The sequence below is a fragment of the Orycteropus afer genome, unplaced genomic scaffold, assembly GCF_000298275.1.
Source record: "Orycteropus afer afer isolate SDZICR_OR568_19922 unplaced genomic scaffold, OryAfe1.0 scaffold00080, whole genome shotgun sequence".
Lineage (NCBI taxonomy): Eukaryota > Metazoa > Chordata > Mammalia > Tubulidentata > Orycteropodidae > Orycteropus > Orycteropus afer.
This window is the reverse complement of record NW_006921667.1, coordinates 3,446,100-3,467,597: the sequence shown is the minus strand read 5'-3', so window position 1 is coordinate 3,467,597 and position 21,498 is coordinate 3,446,100. Positions and strand designations below refer to the sequence as shown.

General features: G+C 45.1%; 1 protein-coding gene across 1 annotated transcript in view; it reads left to right on the top strand.

Moving 5' to 3' along the window:
* The window catches only part of GRID1 (glutamate ionotropic receptor delta type subunit 1), a 1,411,601-nt gene that overhangs the window by 255,309 nt on the left and 1,134,794 nt on the right, over positions 1-21,498 (top strand). The window contains exon 3 of the mRNA XM_007941430.2: positions 8,103-8,387. Within this exon, the coding sequence (XP_007939621.1) occupies positions 8,103-8,387 (285 nt within the window). The remainder of the gene's footprint in view (positions 1-8,102; positions 8,388-21,498) is intronic.

The window sequence follows — 21,498 nt, the reverse complement described above, 5'->3', positions numbered from 1 at the left end:
CTTAACTTTCCTAGCATAGGCTTCTCTGTGAAACCCAGCCGGGAGCGGTGTTCCACTGGCAGAGCAGTAAAAGTCATTAACAAGGAGCAGGAGAGCTATAAATAAGTGAGTGCAATCCCACCCAGTGTTTCCTGTGTCTCCTAGCAGGGAATCAAGCTTGATTCATTAATTGGCAGAGGGATGAGGCTTCAGAGAGCTCACAGCACCACTGTTTTCCCCTCCTCCTGTGTTGGTGTCATACACCCTGCCTAGACAAGTTACCATCTGTCCTGGCAGCTACAGTTGACCATCCCATGGGGCCTTCTGCCCTGCTTTCCTGTGCTGGGCTGAGCCAGGAACCCAGAGGATATGGACCTCCTAGCCTGAATGGGCCACAGGAGAGAAACCCAAGCACTGATGCCTGGGAGATGCCTCAGTCCTAGCCCACTTGGAGCAGCACTGTCCACCTCACTGCCCCCTTGGATAATCCTTCTAAGCTCTCAATAGAACCCTCCTTAGAGGGTATAATTGGCTTTAAGAAACTCCCTTTCTTCTGAGAGTGGGATGTGGCTTTACCTTTTGGAGAATGTAAGCATTGTGGGACCTTGGGCAAGTTTACAAACTCCATGTCTCATCCTTAGAATATGGATGCCAATATAGTACATACCTCCTGGAGTGTTAGGAGTATTAAGTCATTTATTACTCTGCTGTAACAGGCCAGGCACTGTGCTAGGTCCTGGGGTGTGGGCAGTGTACAGGGTGTGCTTTTTGGGAACTTGTACTCCAGAGAGGGAGATGGGCTGGCTGTAACCACACAGATAAGTACATGGTTGTAAATGTTGATGAGTGGCGTAGAGGCACAGTGCAGATGTGATATGATAAGAAGGGTCTGTGGGAAACTGGGGTTTCGGAAGGGTTCTCCTGAAAGAGTGACAGTGACCCACAACACACAGAGACATATGTGGTCAGGAGCACCTTAGGTAGAGGAGGGAGTTTGTGAGGAGACCCAGAAATGATCAGAGATTGGGACACCAAGTTACTGCATGTGGAGGGATTAGAATGCAGGGTCTGGGGCATGGGTTATGTGGGATCTTGTGGTCTCCTTTAGATGTGGCTTTATTTTGAGGACAATAGGAACTTCACTCAAGGTTTTAAATAGGGGTGGCACAGTTATTTGTGTCTATGATGGCCACTCTGCAGTGGTGGACAGCTTAGACAGTGGGTTGGTGAGGAGAGGTTGGATGTGTGGGTCCAGTAGGAAGATAAGTGATATTGGACAAGATGATGGTAATGGAGATGGAGTAAAGTTGACAGATTAAAAATATATATTGGATCTAAAACCTTCAAGATTTGGGGAAGGCTTAGGTGCAGAGCAGGAGCTCTGGTGGTGTAGTGCCTAAGGCATTTGACTGCTAACTAGAAGGTTGGTGGTTCAAACCCACCAGCAGCTCTGTGGAAGGAAGACTGGGCAATCTACTTCTATAAAAATTTATTGTCTTGGAAACCCAAAGGTGGTTACTATAAGTCAGAATTGACTCGATGGCAATGAATTTTTTTTTTTGGGGGGGGAGGTGCAGATGATCAGGGAGGGGGAAGGGTCAAGAGCAAGGGATGGGTGGTGTGCTCACTGGTGTTCACTGAGACTGGACACCAAGGAAGGCACAGGACCGCATCCCAGGGAGCTCTGGGTTGTTCATGGTGTTACTAAGTGGAGACATCAAAAAGGTGGTTGTCTGAAGGTCAGGAGCCCAAGGGAGGGTTGGAGGCTGCAGCAATGATTGTGGACTTGTTAACAGGACTGGTGTCTAATTTTAAAGGGGTTACATCACATGTGAAGGCAGGTGATGATTCTGCAGAGAAAGGTTATAAATGATAGGTCTGAGAGAAGGTGAAAGGTGGGGGCATCCCAAGCACATGAGCAGGGGCTGGCCTCAGACAGGAAGCTCCAGTTCTACTTCCAAGGCAAGGCTAAGGTGATGGTAATATAACAGCAGGTATATATGAAGATTTGTTAGCAGGAAGCTGAATGAGTTACTTTGGGATGATGGCTTCTATTTTATCTATGGTTGACTTGTGGGCGGAGCCGGGGAGGTTTTAGTAAAGGAGAAATGAGATAGCAGAGAAGGGTAGTAAGGTCAATGGTAGCATGAGAGCCTTATTGAGGTTGGTGACAACAAGTGTCACCAAGTGGCTTGGATGTCTCTTGGTGCTTACTTGTATGCATAGAGGAGGGGGTGGAGAGGTTAATCCCTCATGAGTTGACTCCCAGTTGGGATTTTGACCAGCTATGCTCCAAAAGGTGAGGAAGGGAGGGAGAGAATTTGCAATAGAGTGATCGTCACAGGTGGGAAGCCAAATGGGCAGAGAGGAAAGAGGGGGCTGGAGGAGGGAGGAGGACATGTGGGAGGGATTTCAAGTCTGGTGGAATTTGGGGGGCAGTGGGAAAGGTCAAAGGACAGGATAGCAGGTGAATTCTGTCTTGCCCCTTACAGGGAGGAGGCCAGGTACCCTCCCCTTCAAGAGGCCCTCAGTGAGGTGTGGTAGGCAGGCTGGGTACACTGCAGGGGTTGCCCTCAGATCTCTGTCTGCTTCCCCGTTGGATACTCACCTTTGTACACCCATGCCTCCCATTTGCCCATTTTATGGTTTTGTTTACCTTTGGAATGTCTTAATAAAACATGAACAATATTTATTCTCCATAGATCAATAATTTACTATGAGTTATAACAATACTAAATTTGGTCAATTATTCATCTACTATAAAATATTTATAAATGCTACCTTAATTTAAAGCATTAGCTATTATAACTCAAATATTAATAAAACTGGATGGTTTAAAGGAAGAAATGTAAGGCACAGATAGCAAGATGGCTTTGTGTGTGTGTGTGTGTGTGTGTGCGTGCACGTGCACGCATGCTCGTGTGTGCCAGTGCTCAAGACTGTTAGAGACAAGATGACTGGAGCAAAGATATGGCAACAGGGAAGCAAAAATTTCATTGGTGTCCAGTGTCAGTGAAGTGGCACCTCACCACCCCTTGCTCTTGACCCTTCCCCCTTCCTGATCCTCTGTACCTCCCCCACACACACCAAAAAAAAAAGACTCCTACCTGCCAGCAGTGCAAAAGGCACTTCACATACAAAGATCTTTCATGGAATGTGCACAATAACCTATGAAGTGGGCACTGTTATCTTTATTTGACCTAACAGAAGACATAGGCCCAGAGAGACACAGCTGCTTGCCCAAAGTCCCACAACATCGTGTACATGGCAGGTTCTGATCTAAACCATGGATGTAAGCCCTGTCACTAGGATTCGGTAGTTGGTATCTGTCTCTATAACCAAGGCATGAGCTGTATAATGTCCTGTCCCAGAAAAGATCATCACAGAACCTTGATTAAGTTAATAGCTGATTTGGCTTTGATCTGATGTATTTTGATCTTATTATTTTTATGTTAGGAGCTTCCAAATAACCATCATTTCAACAGTGCCCCAATTAGCAGGCCATTCATAGCAGATTGGAAATTGATTCACACCGGGCCTCTCCATTAGTGCCCCGGAGAAGCTTCCAGCCTTAATTACTCTCCCTGCTCTCTGAGGCCGGCAGCTCTGCAGCTCAAGGAGTTTGATGGTGCTGCAGATGGTAGCATGAGGGTTGGATCAGTGGTACCACGTTCACTGCTGGAGAGGGATGCTGCCAACTATTTGTTGTAACTACTAATACTTTTCAATACCTTGGGTACAACTCCGATGGGGGACATTGAGATTATTGGCTGGGGGACATTGAGATTATTGGCTGGTGAGTGTCCAAGGAAAAGGGGAGGGCCCTGATAATTGCATAAAGCTGCCTGTGCTTGGTGCTGAGCTGGCCTAGTGTTCCCATCACCTCTGCTGGACAGAGATTCTTCTTCCTGTTTAATAGGAAATAGAGATTTAGAAATGAGATGGTCCCACAGCCACCGAGTCAAAAGTGGAACTTAGGTCTGTGAGATTCTAATGTACTGTCTGCTTTGCCCAAGCCTTGATGAGTCCAGACCCAGCTAAGAAACTGGTATCTCTGACTACCCACAGGGCTGGAGCAGGGTGACTAATTAATGATATCTCTGTCTGTCTGTCTATCTACCTACCTACCTACCTATCTAGAGGAAGATTCAGTTTCCTCAGCCTGGTGCTTGAGACCAACCATAGTTGGCCTCAGCCTCCTGATCTCCTGCCTCGCCAGACAATCCTTGCTGCCCACCCTCTGTGTCTTTGTCCACACTGCCCTCTCCACTCACACTGCTCTCCCTCATCTCTGCCCGTCTGAGTCCTTTCCTTCCCTTGCCATTTTGGATGAGCCTCAGGAATATCCCTCTCCCCTTCCTGATGGGCATCAATCTGAGTGAGTGAATTATGGGCCTGTCTCCTCAGATTCTAAGATCCTCAAAGATGTAACCCATGGTCATTGGGATCCTGACACCACAATGCTCAGCACAGGGCTTTGTGTATAGTGGATATGAGGGGTATAATACATATACATATACATGTTGTTAGTTGTTGTTATTTGCCGTCGAGTCGGCCCTCTCTCATAGCGACCCCTTCTTGGGTTTCCGAGGCAGTATCACTATGGAAGTAGGATTGCCCAACCTTCCTTCCGAGGAGTGGCTGGTGGGTGTGAACCGCCAGCCTTCTGGTTAGCAGTCAAGTGCCTTAGGCACTATGCTACCAGAGCTCCTATACATATACATATACATATACATATACATATACATACATACACACACACACACATACATAACATGCAGGAAGAAAGGGGGGGGGGCTACCATGAGCACTTGCTGAGGTGCCGTATGGGTAAGGCTACATGAATAATGATGCTCCACCAGATGAGGAAAGTTCAGCTCAGGGAGGTTCTGGACCTCAGAACCCTGCTCCTGTAGAGTAAAGACAGGGTTTCCCATCAGAAGTCAGGGGTTAGCTTGGGGGGAGATGCGTGGGCCAGGAGACAGGGCCTGTGGTAACAGTGATGGTCACAAAGAGGGCTGTCCCTTGGGGGTCCTGGCTTGGAATTTCATTTCCTCTGTAGCTTTGGGGCTGGAGTTCTTGGACACCTATATGCTCCAGTGATGGCAGTTTATTCTATAAGATTCCTTCTAAAAATTATCAATGCAATATATGGGTGTTCAAGAAAGTACATGAAAGAAAAAAATGCATTATCATCATAGTCCCATAGCTTTTGGTGGTTTCTCTTGCCTTCTTTGGCATAGTCCCTAAGGCATTTAACTGCTAACCAGAAGGCTGACAGTTCAAATCCACCAGCCACTCCTTGGAAGGAAGATTGGGCAATCTACTTCCTTATCTCAAGTCAGTTCCAATTCATGGAGATTTTATGGTATAACAGAATGAAACATTGCCTGGTCCTGCACTATCTTCACAATCATTGTTATGTTTGAGCCCATTGTTGTATCCACCATGTCAGTCCACCTCATGGAGGGCTTCCCTCATTTTCATTGACCCTCTCCTTTACCAAACACAGTGCCCTTCTCTAGCAATTGGTCTTCCCTGATGATGTGTCCTTACTTCTAAGCAGCATGCTTTGTACATAGTGGTGATCTTGGTGAGTGTGAATTTCATGCCCTGGATTTTCACTCAGCCCCCACTGTGATGTATGTGGCAACAGGGACAGAGAGCCAGGTGACACTTCAGGACAGTCCTGCCCCTCATTTGTTGTGTGGCCTCATATTCTAGTTATTTGTAAAATGAAGGCAATGATACCCATCCTCAGGGGTGTGAGAAAAATAAAGTGGATTAACATATAATAAATGCTCCACAGAGGATTTGGCACAGAGAAAATTCTCACAGAATCTTCACTCCTCCTACATAGCTCTCATACTTATGTATCATTACAGGATTTTCCCCCTTTTCTAAAGGAATTATATGCTCCTAACAAGAAATTTTGGAGAAATAGAGAAAAGAAGGAAAAGCACTTCCTGTTTTTTTATTAAGATCTTTTAACATCTTGCATGCATATTCTTTCATGCATATTGAGTTTTATTTAATTGACATCATAAAACACATATAATTTTGTATTTTTTTCACATAACTCTTTATTATGATCACTTTTCATGTTATTGGAGCAGCTTTATAAATTGTCATAAAGGTTGTGACATTTTTCAGCCACTCACCTCTCATCAACACTTACCTGTTCTGTGTGTTTTTAGATGATCTGTGACACTTCAAGAATATCTGTGGATATCCTCTGTGTGTTTTTAGTTCTCAAGCTGTCCCCACAGTTTGGATTGTACAAAGTGCTGTTATTGATTAGTGGGCATGAAAATGTTGAGCCAACAGTCCTATATCTCTTGTCTTTACTAAGACAATGTGCTGGGGAAAGATGGTGAGCAGAGCAGGCATGACTTTTGCCCTCATGGAGCTGGAAGTCTAGTAGGAGATCCAGACAGTGACCCCAGCATTGTGTAGTTGGTATGAGAATGGGGAAGTGCCATCCAGGCTTAGAGAATAGCCCAGAAGACTGGAATGTCTGAGTCTTGAAGCAAGAGTCTGTGTGCAGCCTCTAAGGGAAACAGAACACATGATGGTTAGAGGGGATGAAGGGTGTGCGGTTGGTTGCAGCATTGGGATAGGGGTATGATTAGGTACATGAGGCTGCAGGTGTCAAGAAACCCCACTAGAGCGATCCAAGGAGTTTGACATTCTCTCTAAGGTAATTTGGAGCCATGAAGGGCTTCCAATGGGGTGTGACACAATTAGATTTTTGTTTAGGAGAGAACTTGGCCATATGAAACATGGATGGGCTGCAGAACATTTGGGTGGCTGTGTGATAGCTCCCAAGAGAGACTCTACTGCTTCCTGTTTGTCCTCTATCCCCCTGCCATCTTGTCTAGAGGTGAGGGTTCTTCAGGGAGAGCTGCTAGGCATTGGAGTTCCTTGTCCTCTTGATACTCACAAGTAAGGAGAGTGCCCTCTCATGGGGAACAGCTAGCCTTGGCATTGAGACTGTGGAGGTACCTCCCTCTCTCCACACCTTCAGGCTTCCATTGCCTTGCTCCTTAGGGTCAGTTCTCCACTCTTGGTCTCCTCTCCCAGCCTCATTGGAGTCATTACATAAAAACCAAGGGGCTCTTCACTTTTCGCTCTTAGTTGATCAGAAGTTGGCTGTCTGTGCAGCAGATGGCCCACCGACATTCACAGGCTGTGTTTTGAAACTGCATCTGCTTCCCCACATTCCTGCCATCATACACTCATTATTAATAAATACTTGCTTCAGAACTGGTGCAATGAATTGTGGTGTTGAGAGATGTATCTTTCTATTAACTGGTCCGATGTCCCCAAAAGTCATAAGTGTGTGGCTAAAAGGGGTATTCCACATGGTTACTGGATGACTTCAAAAGAGCCCCTGAGTATGTCAACCCTAGAGACGGCTGCTGGTGCCTTCATCGCATCCCTCCCCTGTGCCTACGGTAACAGCCCTAGCTGTGAGAGCATCTCCCTTTGTTATTGTCAATTGGCTTTTTAATAATCCTGGGCTTCTGGAACCAACTGCAACATCTGGGGTTTAACCCTATGTTTTTATGATATGAACCAAGGTGACATGACCAGGAAACCTAAAATCGTTTTTTTTTTTTTTTTTTAAATCTACAACCTGGATCCTCAGGGGATAAGTGTCTCCCTGACTTTCTGATGTAATTCATGCCCTTCCATCCCAAGCAGGTTTTGCTCAGCCAACAAGTATAGAGTACACAGTGTATTCTTGGTGCATGGCTAGGCCATGGGGCTGTACAGATCAACAAAGTGTTCTTCAGGGACTCACAACCCAGGGTGGGAGGCAGGGCAGGTAATGGAGCAGATCTGTTTGAGTGTGTTAGGCACCTGGGGGTGGTATCCTTATTCTAGCATCCCGTCCTTGAGTACCTTAGGGAAAATGATTATACCCCTCTAAGCCTATTTCCTCCTCTTTTAAATGGGTATAAAAATGTCTAACTGGCATGTTTATGAAGGGGGCTCCGCGAGATAGCAGCTCTGAGAGCCTCAGGCCTTGCCTGTGATGGGCATGGGATGTATGGGTTGAAGCCAGTGTAGCATCACCCTGGTGCTGACCCCTCTGTTTCTCTCCCTTCTCTCTCTAGCCTGTGACCTCATGACCCAAGGGATTTTGGCCTTGGTCACGTCCACTGGCTGTGCATCTGCCAACGCCCTACAGTCCCTCACTGATGCCATGCACATCCCACACCTCTTTGTTCAGCGCAACCCAGGGGGGTCACCGCGTACTGCCTGCCATCTGAACCCCAGCCCTGATGGTGAGGCCTACACGCTGGCCTCGAGGCCACCAGTCCGCCTCAATGATGTAATGCTCAAGCTGGTGACAGAGCTGCGGTGGCAAAAGTTCATCATGTTCTATGACAGCGAGTATGGTAAGTGGGGGTGGGGTATAAGGCAGCTGGCTGGAGCTAGGTGGGTGGGGCTGGGCAGTAGCACTAAGTGGTCTGAGCCAAATGGGCCTTAGGATGGCAGGGCCTCAGGATGGCAGGGCCCAGCCTGGAGCCTTGTAAGTGAGGGAAAAGACATGAAAATGGATCTGCAGACAGGCACCAAAGTTGCCTAGCAACATCACCTTATCATGACAGCTGAAGTTTGAATCATCTTAGAGTTTTCAATAAAATATTAATAAACTGCTGGTGGGTATTGGCAGAGCTGTGCATGGGTGCAGAGGAGCAGCCAGCAGGATCCCCTCGGAAACCCTGCATGGGCATATGCCCCTCGGGTTCCTGCTTGCCAAAGACTGTCCTGCATGCTGATGATAGTGAGCTCCTGTCTCCTTTCCCAGTCTATCCTGACCTGTCTTAGATTTCAAGTTCTTGAGCCAGAGCAAAGGTCATAGGGAGGAACATGCAGGTTAGAGGTGACTGTGCCAGTTTAGAGTGTCCTGGGACCAGGCTAGGCTGGGGGGTCTGGGACATGGGATGTGGCTGATTTGGGCCTCTTTGAAGACTGCCCATATGAAAAATCACAATTTGCTTATTACAAAGCCAGAAATTAGGGTTTTGAGAAATAGGTTCAGGTTTTTTTATGGCAGCTCTGTGAAACCAGACCAGTCCTAGTCATGAGATAAAATAGTTTCCACATTATATGTGTGTGTGTGTGTGTGTGTTTTAACAAAACTTTATTTTGAGATAATTGAGGTTCACATGCAATTATGGGAGATTATAAAGAGACATTCTGTATACCCTCTGGCCAGGTTTCCCAGTGGTAAAATCTTGCATAATTAGAGGACAGTGTCACAGTCAGGATCTGACATTGATACAATCCAGAGGCTTTATTTATATTCCATCACTTTTACATGTACTTGTGTGTGTGTGTGTGTGTGTGTATTTTGTTTTATGCAGTCTGTCATGAGTGTAGATTTATGGACTATCACCACCACAGTCAAGATATCAGTTCCATCCCAAGGATCCCTTGTGCCACCCTTTCATAGCTACAGCTAGCACATTATCTGTTTTTAAAAGGGTGAGTGACTGGTGAAGGTCAGCAGCCCTATGCTTAGGGCTAGGATGCACTAGATGAACCTTAGAAAGTCGTATTTTATCTCCTGGTGAAATAATTCCTTTGCCAGGAATGTAACTAAGAGAAGAAACCAGCATATGTTTGCATTTGCCTAAATACTCCGCTTCTCTAAGACTGGAATGTTGTCTTCGGCTCTTGAACAAATATGCTGTTTGGAGTCTCCAGGAAGAATTGAAAGAGCAAACAGTCACTGTGCTGAAATAAAGATGAGATGGTGATGAGGACCAGGGTGGCCTGAGGCTCCAGGGACTTGAACTGGACTCTGCCTAGGACTTGGGGCTCCCTCCCCAGCTCATTCCCTTCCCTAGGAAGGAGTTGGAGACCTCATGATAGGCTGGAGATGCTCCCAGAACACCTTCCCCTGAGGACCCCATGGGTATGTGGCTCAACCCTGAAGTCCTGATGTGGAAGTATCCCTGAGCCTGCTGAACCTGGAGGAGGTAGGGTCACTGCTAGGGCTGGAGGGTACTGGGGGCTCTAGTATCTGTAGGCCCCTTCCATCCTACTTCTTCTGTGTACCATGGTACCTTTTCTTCTGTGGCCTATAGACCCCTCACTTTGAGCCTTGGTTCTTTCTAGGACTTGGGAGGGGGCCTTGTTGGGAGCCTTAAGCTACCAGAAGGGCCAATGATCAGCTCCCTACCCTGCACAACTTATCAGGATTCTATGATACTTGCAGGAGCTCTGGTAGCGTAGTGCCTAAGGCGCTTGACTGCTAACCAGAAGGCTGGTGGTTCAAACCCACAAGCCACTCCTTGGAAGGAAGGTTGGGCAATCTACTTCCATAGTGATACTGCCTCGGAAGCCCAAGGAGGGGTTGCTATGAGTCGGGTCCTACTCGATGGCACATAACAACAACAGCAGCAACATGATACTTGCAGACCAAATGATCCCTGATGGCATTTGGTCAAATCAATGTTTTTCTCTGTCCTTATTACACCCTTACTGATGAAGATTAAAGACTACAGTTTTCAGTATGGATTACCTCTCAACATAAAGAAAACAAAAATCCTCACAACAATAAACAGCATCATGATCAATGGAGAAAAGATTGAAGTTGTCAAAGATTTCATATTACTTGGTTCCACAATCAACACCAATGGAAGCAGCAGTCAAGACATCAGATGACATTATTGGACTGGGCAAATCTGCTGCAAAGACCTCTTTAAAGTGCTGAAGAGCAAAGATGTCTCTTTGAAGACTAAAGTGCACCAAACTCAAGCCATAGTATTTTCAGTCACCTCAAATGCATGTGAGAGGTGGACAATGAATAAGGAAGACCAAAAAAGAGTTAATGCTTTTGAGTTGTGGTGTTGGTGATGAATACTGAAAGTATCATGGACTCCTAAAAGAACTAACAAATCTGTCCTGGGCGAAGTGCAGCCAGAATGCTCCTTGAAACAAGAATGGCCAGACTTCACCTGACCTACTTTGGTCATGTTGTCAAAAGGGACGATTCTCTGGAGAAGGATATCATACTTGGTACAGTGGAGGGTCAATGAAAAAGAGGAAGGCCCTCAACAAGATGGATTGACACAGTGGCTGCAATGATGGACTCAGGTATAGCAAGGATTATGAGGCTGGCGCAGGACTGGGCAGTGTTTTGTTCTGTTGTACATAGGGTTACTATGAGTTGGAGGTGATTTGACGGCACTTAACAACAACGTTACACCCTCACTCTACTCAGAAAAGTCAAATCCTTGAGAAAGGCTTCCCTGACCCCATGATCTGCACAGGTCTATTTCCTTGGTTGCATCCTCCCATCTGAGTCCTGTACATTCTAACATGTGCACAGTGGCCAGTCTCATCACTACTAGAATCCATACTTGGCTATAAGCTCTAGGTGGACAGGGATGTTGTGATTCCTTTTCGTGTCTCCATGGCCCAGCATAGTGTCTGGCATTGAGAAGGCCTACAAGAAACAGTTACTGTAAGAATGAATGAAATGATTTAGGAGGACTTGGAACTTTCAAACCATTTTCACACAAACAAAAAGGAGAAATGGGGAGAAAGATAGGGGCAATGTGTTGTCTTACCTCTGAGTCAGAGGTAGGGAATGTGGGTTAGGAAACACAAGATTTATTCTGCAACCTCCCTCCCTGTATCCCCTCTCCTCTTTTTCCCCACCTAGAATCTCACTCAACCCAAAAGGTATGTCCCTTTTTATGACTTGTTCATCTTTGCTCCCTTTGATGGGGTTGAAGTTAGTTTTCCACTTATCAATAATTCCTTTGAGACCAAGGACAGCAAATAGCTGTCATCTGGTGGACCACAGCAGGACTGGGCTGGGTCTTTGAGTACTGTGTTGGGAAGGCTTTGGATGTGCTTTCTTATACATCCCAGGTGATTCTTATGTATATATAAGAATCTTGTTAAAATGTAGATTATGATTCAGTATATCTGGAGTGGAAAGGCAAATTCTCAGTAGGAGTTTGAACTGAAATTAACCATTCCAAAGCACTATTCTGAAGCTGTATGTGGCTCAGCAATAGAAAGTGCCTTACTCACTCTATGATGGCTCCCAGCAGAGGTGCTGGCTCACATCACTATTCATGTTGCTGACATATTTGGCTTTAGACTTTCTGCAGGCCAGAGCTCTATGACTCTGCAAGACCTCTGGTCTTTGCCTGGCCTGGCCTTCACCTCCAGCTTTGACTACCTGCGAGGTCAGGCTTCTGTCACAAATTCTCTGTGAAATTTTAACTCCCAACTCTCACCACTTGCCTGGTGGAGCCCCTAGTGTCTAGTCTGGCTCTGGCCCATTGTCCCTCATGCCCTTGCTAGGTGAGCCCAAGCAGGTGAAGCCATATACTGTGTGGTGTGGTGTGTCCTACCTTAAGAGTGATGCATGTGGGCATTCCCTCACTCTGGCTAATATGGCCTGTCCAGGGGGCATTGGGTGGGTTTATATTCTGAAATGGCCAAGGCTCACAATGCCTGAACAATGCCTTAGGCCCCTTCTCCACTTCACTCTTGGCAAGATTAGCTACAGATGAGTCCAATTAAAAAGCAAATTGAGTGTAAAGACTGTCTTATTCCTTCCAAAGCCAAACAGAAGTGGTTTGAGGGTAGAGCAACTCTGTTTTGATGCTGACCAGCAAGTGTTTTGGCACATGTTGTTTCATGTAACCCACTTGACAATCCTCTGAGGTGGGACTACTGATACATTTTGCAGAAGAGGTGAATAAGACTGAAAAAGTTTCTTTTTTCTTTTTTTTGTACTTTAAGGCCCATACAGGTAACCCAGGCACCATTCAGTTTAGGTAACTTGAGACTTGCCAGGCTCCAGTTTTCCTTTCCTGTCCCCATGTTGGTGGTAGCAGAGTTGATTCCAAGAAGGAGGGAGAAATGTCTTGGACTTGACTTGGCTGGTATGGTTAGTCACTCAAGTAGATATGATACAAACAGTCGCTCTTTTGCTGGGAAAACCTGGAATGATGACCATCTCTTCCTTACATGTCTCTCAGCCTCTATTTAAGCCCAGGAATGATTTGCCCCATGGGTGGCAATGAGGCTGAGCATTGGAGTCAGGAGTCAGGGATCAACACTGGGCACTGAGACAGAACTTGGCACAAGGTGAGAAAGGAGTTTGTATGTATATAGTTGACAAAATGCAAGATGGCCATTTGGTAAAATTCCATTGAAAATACTTGTATGCTTGTTGTGACAGCAAAAAGAAAAATAAAAGAGAAGCTGACATTTGGAAGAGAAAATCTGTACTGTGAAAATACCAAAAGTTTGGATTCAAAGAAGGAAGAACTTTCTGATTTGCCACTTCAAATATTGGGATGTTCATGTGTGTGTTGGGAGGTGCTAGTAGCTGCAGCTACAATTTTCCTAGAACAACTAAATTTGAATGAGGGCTGTACTTATGATGGAATCTTACAAATCATTGACTTATTTATTCAACAAATATTCCTTGAGTCCCTACCATGTAGCATGTATTTTGCTAGGCACTTATTTCTGACAAAGAAACAGATAGGTGGAGTGACTGCTAAGGTTACACATGATTGGGATTTGACCTTTTTCCCATAGCATCCCATGGGTACCATAGTCACCTCTTGTTCTCTGGGTCACTTGCAGGCTGGGGATGGGTGGGAGTTGGAATTCCATAGAAACAAAGGCTCAGGGCTCAGCATGAGTGGCCTCTATTTGTGTTCATTTTTAAATTATTAAAAAAGTGCAAATTATATATGAATTATACATACACTATATATGTCAGGTTATAAGAATAGTAGTAATAAAATGAACTCCCATGATCCTGCACCCAGCTTAGAAAATATAAGAAGCCCTATGTGCCCTGCTCAATCACTGCCTCCCCTATCAAGGAAATGGAACCATGGTCCTGATTATGTGTTAACCAGTCTCTTGCTTTTCTTTATAGTTTTATCATGTAAGTGTGTGTCCTAGTTTTCTAGGTTACTGTAACAAAATACCACAAACTAGATGGCTTTAATGAACAGAATTTTATTTTCTCACAGTTCTGGGGCTAGTTGTCTCATTTCAGGGCATTTGCAGGGCCATATTCTCTTGGAAGGCTCTAGGGAAACATCTTTATTTCCTCCAGCTTCTGGTAGCGTTAGACATTCCTTAGCTTTCAGATGCATCTTCACATGGTGCCTGTTTTCCCCCTGAGTAACTCTGTTTCTGTGTCTGTTGTCTCTTTTTATGAGACACCACTCAGAAGGGATTGCAACCCACTGTACTCTGATATGATCTTGTCATCTTAATAATATCTTCAGAGAAAGAATTTACTTCCAAACACAGTCACATTCAGAGGTACAGGGGTTAGGACTTCAACATCTCTCAGGGGGGCACAGTTCAATCCATAATAGTATGAATCCTAAAATGTATGTTGTTTAATTTGGCATGTATGTGAACTTTATTTATGAAATAACACTTCTGCTTTTCTGTGACTGCTTTTCACACTTCATTTAGGTTTTTGAGATTCATCCATTCGAAATGGGTGGATGTATTCCATCCTTTTCACTACTGCATAGTATGCCCTGGTTTATTTATTCATTTTGTTGTTAATGACATTTGGGCTGTTTCCAGGTATTTGCTATTACAAATGATGCTGATACCATCATTCCTGTATTTGTCTTTTGATGTGCACGTACAAGAATTTTTTTGAGGGTCTGTCCTGAGGAGCAGAATTGCTACACTATTGGGTTTGTACATGTTTTATATTCTTTTATATGAAGTTGTTTACCAAAGCATTTCTAACCATTTATACTATCATCTGCAATGTATGAGAGTTTTCTTAAGTTCTCCAACCTCCCCAACACTTGGTATTGGTATTGTTTTTATTTTAAATTTTTAGTGCAAAATGATTTTACTATGATTTTAATTTATATTTTTTCTGATAAAAAATGAAAGTGAGCATCTTTTCAAATCTCTACAGGCTATTTTTTATTTTCTATGAAACACTTTTATAGGCTTCAATTTTTGCCCATTTTTTAATGGGCTTTTTCTGTTGTATCTTAAGTATGACAGATATCTTGTTTCATTTAGTGGCTTGTCTTGATGAATTCTTTATTATATTGTAGTCAAAGGTATTAGGTTTTTTTATGGTTAGCTGTATTTATTTATTTTTTAAATTTTAATGTGATTTGGGTGAAAGTTTACAGAGCAAATTCATTTTTCACGTAGCAGTTCACATACGCTTTGTCTCATGACATTGACTGCAATTTCCCACAATGCAACAGCTCTCTTCCCACTTCTTCCCCATAGTTACCTCTTCCCTGTGTCCACCCTCCCATGTACTCCTGCCCCCCGAGCTGTCTCCCTGTGCATACACAGCCCTTCTATACTCCCATGATTGATCTCTCCAAGGAGTGTATCTATTTGAGTTAAATGTTCACCTCATATACCTGTCTTTTGTTTGGCTGGAAGCCACAGGAGTGGGTTCAGTTTCAGACCTGCAGGGCAGCCAGAGGTCATGGTCTCAAGGGTTCCACAAGACACTATCAGACCAGCAAACCTGGTCCCTTTTTTTAAAAAATGATTTTGAGTTTTGTTCCACATTGTTCTCCCACTCTATCCAGGATCTCCTACATAGTTCCTCCTCTGAGTGGTTGACAGTGGTAGCCAGGCACCATCTAGTTTGGTCTCATAGTCATATAGGCTGAGGATCACATGGTGTACCAGTCCCTTGTACTAATTGTTTCCATGCCTCTTTGGTTTTCCTCATTCTTCTTTGCTCTGGATGAGGAGAAACCCTTCATTGCATGTAGATGACTTCTTGCAAGCTTTCTAAGATCCCAGTCACTACTTGCCAAAGTAGGAGGTGGAACAATGTTTTTGTGTGGTATGTTATACCAATTAAGTGTGACATTGCCTGCAACCATAGTCTCGAGCCTACAGGTCCAACTACTTGCTCCCTCCAGGTAGCTGGCTATGGCCAAGAAGTGACTACAACCTTGTCCCTTATCAGCTCTAGCTGCAAATTCTTACAGAACATACAAATACACTTGTAGAAACATTGTCTGCCAACCCTATACATGATCATGGGCACACTCCTCCACCCTCAGAGACATACCTGATTGTTCAGGCTGTCCACTCATCTCTCCACACATAGATCAATGTTTGCCATCACTGACAATGCAGTGCTGTATGTGCAAAAGGGTTCATCTTTGTTGTCTGTACCTCCCGTGCACCTCTCTATATGTTCCTCTTTTTCAATGGCACTGGGTTGATCAGTCATATTTGGTACATTGCCCTTTTCTTCACCCAACTCAATACTTGTCTCTGCCTATCTAACAGTGTTCCTTCCCCATCCCTCCACCCCTCCCACCCCTGGTAACCAAAAAAGAAAATTTCCTTCCATATATGAACCTTTCCTTGACTTTTTACAATAATGGGCTGACAATATTTGTCCTTCTGTGATTGACTTATTTCATTCAGTATAATGTCCTCCAAGCTCATCCATACTATGTGGTGTTTTGCAGATTCTATGGTTACATATTATTCCATTGTGTGTATGTACCATGACTTGGTTATCCATTCTTCTGTTGATGGGCACCTAGGTTGTTTCTATCTTTTTGTTATTGTAAATAGTTGGTTAGCTGTATTTTTTTCTTAAATTTAAGAAATCCTTCCCTACTCAAATACCATAAAGATACTGTCCTGCTGAAACCTCATGCTCTGCATTGAGAGCAGTTGTTGTACACCTGGCTAGGTGTCCACAGCTAGGCCCAGCACATGGTGTGCCTCACTCCTGAGGCCCACTCACCTCTTCTTCCACTGTGGTCTGGAATTCCTTTCCTGACACTGCTCTGCTCTACTCCTGGTCTTGGTGATGATTTGAGGAGACTCATGTTTATTCGGCACAGCCTGTGGCAGGGTGGTTAGGGAGAGCTTCCTGATAGGGGTGATATTTAAGCATAAGCCTATGGACGAGTAGGAGTTGGGCAAGGACAGGAACCTAAGCAGGTGGGAAGCTTGTTCCAGGCAGAGGCAAGAGCATGCTGGATAGCTGGGAGGTAGTGGAAAGGGAGAAAGATCACTATAGTTGTATTCTGGGCAGTAACCAGGATGAAGCTGGAGAGAGGCTGATGTAAGCTGTAGCAACCTCACTGATGAACTTGGAATCCCTGCAGACTCCTGGGAGCCATGTCTTTCTGCCTTGGTGGTGCCTTTGCGTCCTGTTCTTCATGTCCAGTCCAGAGACCTGAGGGCAGACAGAAGAAATGTGGTCTTCATGTCTAGAAGGCTTTGGTCCTTCCCTGTCTTTGGTTTAGATGTCCTGGCTGCATATAAAAGGGAAGAAGTGAATGCTTGGGGAAGAACTGTGAGCTGACTGAGGACAAATAACAGCCCGGAATCCAGCCAGAAGTGGAGCCTGAATTCCCCTGACTATCAGGCTTCCTGTCAACAAGGAACAGCCATGTCTCTCCAGCTCCTACCTCACACTGGGCACTGTGTTAAGTGCTTTAGCCACGATAGTTCACACCATCCTCATGGCAGCTGTAAAGTGGGCTTATAATGCCCATGTTTTACAAATGAGGAGATGAGGCTTGGAAAATTAAAGGTTCTTGCACTAGGATTTATAGCTGATGCGTGCGGGCTGGCCAGATCTGGCCCCAAAGCCTGATTTACTCAACTGTGTTCACAGCCTCTCAGTCCTCATGGCAAAATTGTGGGGAGCAAATACCACACATAGAGTCTTTTCTTAATATACAAGGAATTATTCTAGCAGTGGTTATAGCAGCAGAAATTGGCAACACTCTGAATGTTCATCTGCAGCAAATTGGTTAAATAGATTATGATATGTACGTTTAATAGAAGACTGTAGTGAAGACCCTCAATGAGATGTGTTGACACAATGGCTGCAATGATGGGCTCAAGCATAGCAGGGATTGTGGGAATGGCACAGAACAGGGAAGTTTTTCATTCTGTTGTGTGTAGGGCTGCTATCAGTTAGAATCGACTCAATGGAACCTAACAATAGCAATATAGTTTTTGTTTTTTTAAATTTAATCTGTAAGAAGCAATAGTTCCAACACATGGTACTGTTCACTGACACCAGCAAAGTGAGAGCAGTGCTGTGGTGTGTTTGCTTTGTATAAAAGCAAGCTTGTGTGTGTGTATTTAAGTAAGAACTTACAATAAGGAGATGCAAGCACTCATAATAAGGAGATGGTGTTCTAGGGAGGGAAACATAATGGCTTGGGACAAGTATGGAAGAGAGATGTCTCATTGCCCAGGTTTTTGTACATTTTACTTTTTGTATCAAATATATAAATAAGTAAATAAATTAGTAAATGCAGCTGCCTCCCTTCCCCCCTCCTGCTTACTGCCCTTGGTGACTTTCCTGAGCTTTAGCTTCCTCATCTATGGAATAGGGACACTGATTTTTCAGACATAAGGGTGAAGTGCTCAGTGCACTTGTTATATAACAACCATAAAGCATGTGTGGGGCCAGGAGTAGCAGTAGTCAGCATTCTCCTCACAGGGATTCCAGTGCAGGCACAGGGCAGCCTCCTGAGGGACTTAGTGCAGGAGATTTGGCTGTTTTCTCTGCACCCTGACCCATGTGTGGAGGTTAGAGGCATAGACTGGAACCATCTGCCTGTGTTGAATCCTAGCTCTGTCTCCAGAGCTGTGTGACATTGGATAAGTCATTCAACCTTTCTGTGCAGCAGTCATATTTGAAGACACAATAGTCTTGCCTGCTTGACATGGCTAATGATGGGCTAAATGAGTTAATAGAGTGAGGTGCTTAGAGGTCTGCATCTAGTGAGCATTCAGTAGGACTCACATGCTGGGGAACTGTGCCCAGGTGCAGCGCCCCATAACCTAGTCTCCTTGGCTGCTAAGATGCTGAATTTCAGCCCCAGCTTGTTCTCTAGCCCAGACTGTATCTTGTGTATGTTCTTGGTGCTTGGGGAAACAGAGAGCTGGGGGTTGGCTCTTCAAGGTTAACTCTCATGTGGGCAGGTGGCATCCCATGCTCTATGGGTGTAGCTGAGGAGCCAAGGCTATCTGAGTTCTCACTTGCTGTCCCAGGCACCCAGCTGTATAGCAAATACATGTCAGTTGTTGGGCCTCGCCCCCCTAGAGTTCCTAAAGTAAAACACCCTGGTAGAAAGGGAATTATTAGGACAAATGTTATTTTAATCAGTACTTCTTGCCAAAAAACATCTCCTTTGCAGCCCCTGGCAAAGGAGGCCACATGACTGACAGCATTCTTGTTAATAACACACATCGTATCATTATGGCATTAGTTTAAATTGAAGTTAACAAATACTTTTTCCAGATGAAATGAGTAAGTCAATTTAATTGCTAGGGAACCTAGGAGTAAGTTTAACAACTTTACCAGGACTAGTGTTTTGGGTTTTGCTCTTCTAGCTAATTACAAAACAACTATACTTCAGGGTGCGTTAATTGTAATGTTCCCTGGAGGATTAAAGTTCATTAACTCTAAGGTATGCTCACCCCTCCATCAGATTCCCAAGTATGTTGGAACGTGAGGAGATGCCTGATGCTGTGTGGATAAAGGAATGATGGTCAGTGGTGCTGGCTCCCACACATGGCCAATTGTGGAGCAGGCCCTGTAGGGGGCCTTGGAAATAAGAACTTGGCCAGGCCTTGTGTATTTCCTCTTCCCCCGACATGCTATAAAGTCCCCTCAGAAGACAAACGTAGGCTTCTGTTGACATCCCTTCTACCAGAGCCTGTTCGCCCAGGTCCTCTTGGTCCCAGCACATAAAAGGGAATAGGGAAGAGGTCTTTTTATTAAATAAGAGAATCCCATGAGGGGCACTGAGGAGACATGGCCCCAAACTTCATGGAGGACCATGGGCCCAAGTGAGATCCCTTCTCCTTTCATTGGCTCTTGAGTTGACTGTGACTCCTGGCAACCCGGTGTGTGTCAGAGTAGAACTGTGCTCCATAGGGTTTTCAGTGGCTGGTTTTTCTGAAATCGATCACCTGGCATTTTTTCCCCTCAAGGTTCTTCTGGGTAGAATCAGACCTCCAATTTGTAGATTAGTAACCAAATGCTTTAACCATTTGCATCACCCATGAACTCAGTATAATTAGCATACAATAAAATTCACCCATTAGAAGTGTTGGGTTTTGACAAATGTGTTCACCAGTGTAACTACCACCCCAATCCAAGTACTGAACATTGCCAAGTATAGAGATGTCTTCAGCTTGTAACAGAGATCACAAGACAATTGCCCCTAAGCCCAGTCATCCCAGCACTGGCCAGGAGCCCCAGAGCTGAGATCAGAGCTGCATGTCTGAAGCAGAGTGAAAGGTCCCTGTAGCCATCTCTCTGCTCAGTCTGGGTCCTCAGGGGATGGGATCATCAGTGCAGCTGGTGGAAAGAGAGGGGACATGACATGGAAGTGTAGGTGGGAGGTGGCATAGGCAAGGGAGCCCTTTGGCAGCTGTAGCTTGTGCTGGACTGAGACAATTTCCAGACAGGGTGAGTGCCTTGACCATCTGCTCACTGGCCTGAGATGACGCCTTTCCCCTTGCCAAGCACCCTTTGGGCACCTCCAGGGGGGCAATGTTGGGGATGGCTATAAGCACAGGCTTCCATGCTCCTGGACTAGCCAAGGAATTTTAGAACCTGGCTTCTTGATCTATGAGGTGGGGAGCATCACTTCTTCATAGTTCTGGGCAGAGCGGGCATTTAAATACACTTGGCATGTGGTCAACCATGATAGCCTTCCATGTTAGAAATGTTTCTCTGCTTCTTGAAAATGGTTCCCTGCTGCTGCCCCATGGCTCTGAAGAGCCTCTCTGGAGGCTGCAAGAGGAATTCCCCTTGCCTATTGATTAGTGCTGACTGTGTGGAGTGGATGGAATGGCAGGGGTGTGTACTCAGAAACCATCTACAATGGTTTTAGGAGCATCCTTCCTCATGGGAATCTTTGGGAAACAGAAAGACTTTGAGGAGCACCCTGAGATATTTTCCTGTGAAGGGTTTTGCAGGAACCACAGATGGAAATCCAAATATCCACTCTGGCATGCAGAACTGTGGGAGTCATAGCCACTGTTCTGGCAACAACCTTCCACAACTCCCACTCTTCTCCTCCTACCCTGTTCACTCCTCTCCAGCTCCTTGCTCTTCCATGAATATGCCTGACATAGTCCTGCCTCAAGGCCTTGGTGATGGCTGTGACCTCTGCCCAGGACACTCTTCCTGCAGATATCTGCATGGCTCCTTCCTCACCTCCAGGTCTTTGCTCTCAATTTCATCAGCCCATGGGGCCTTCCCTCATAACTCATTCAGAATGGAGTTTTATTTCTCTTGGCATCCCTTTCTCTCTTCACTGCTTTATTTTATCCATTAAATTTATGACCATTGACTAATTTTTCCTTTTTTTTTTTTTAATGTCTATCGTCTCCCTGGGAGCTCTGGTAGCATAGTGCCTAAGGCACTTGACTGCTAACCAGAAGGCTGGCGGTTCAAACCCACCAGCCACTCCTCGGAAGGAAGGTTGG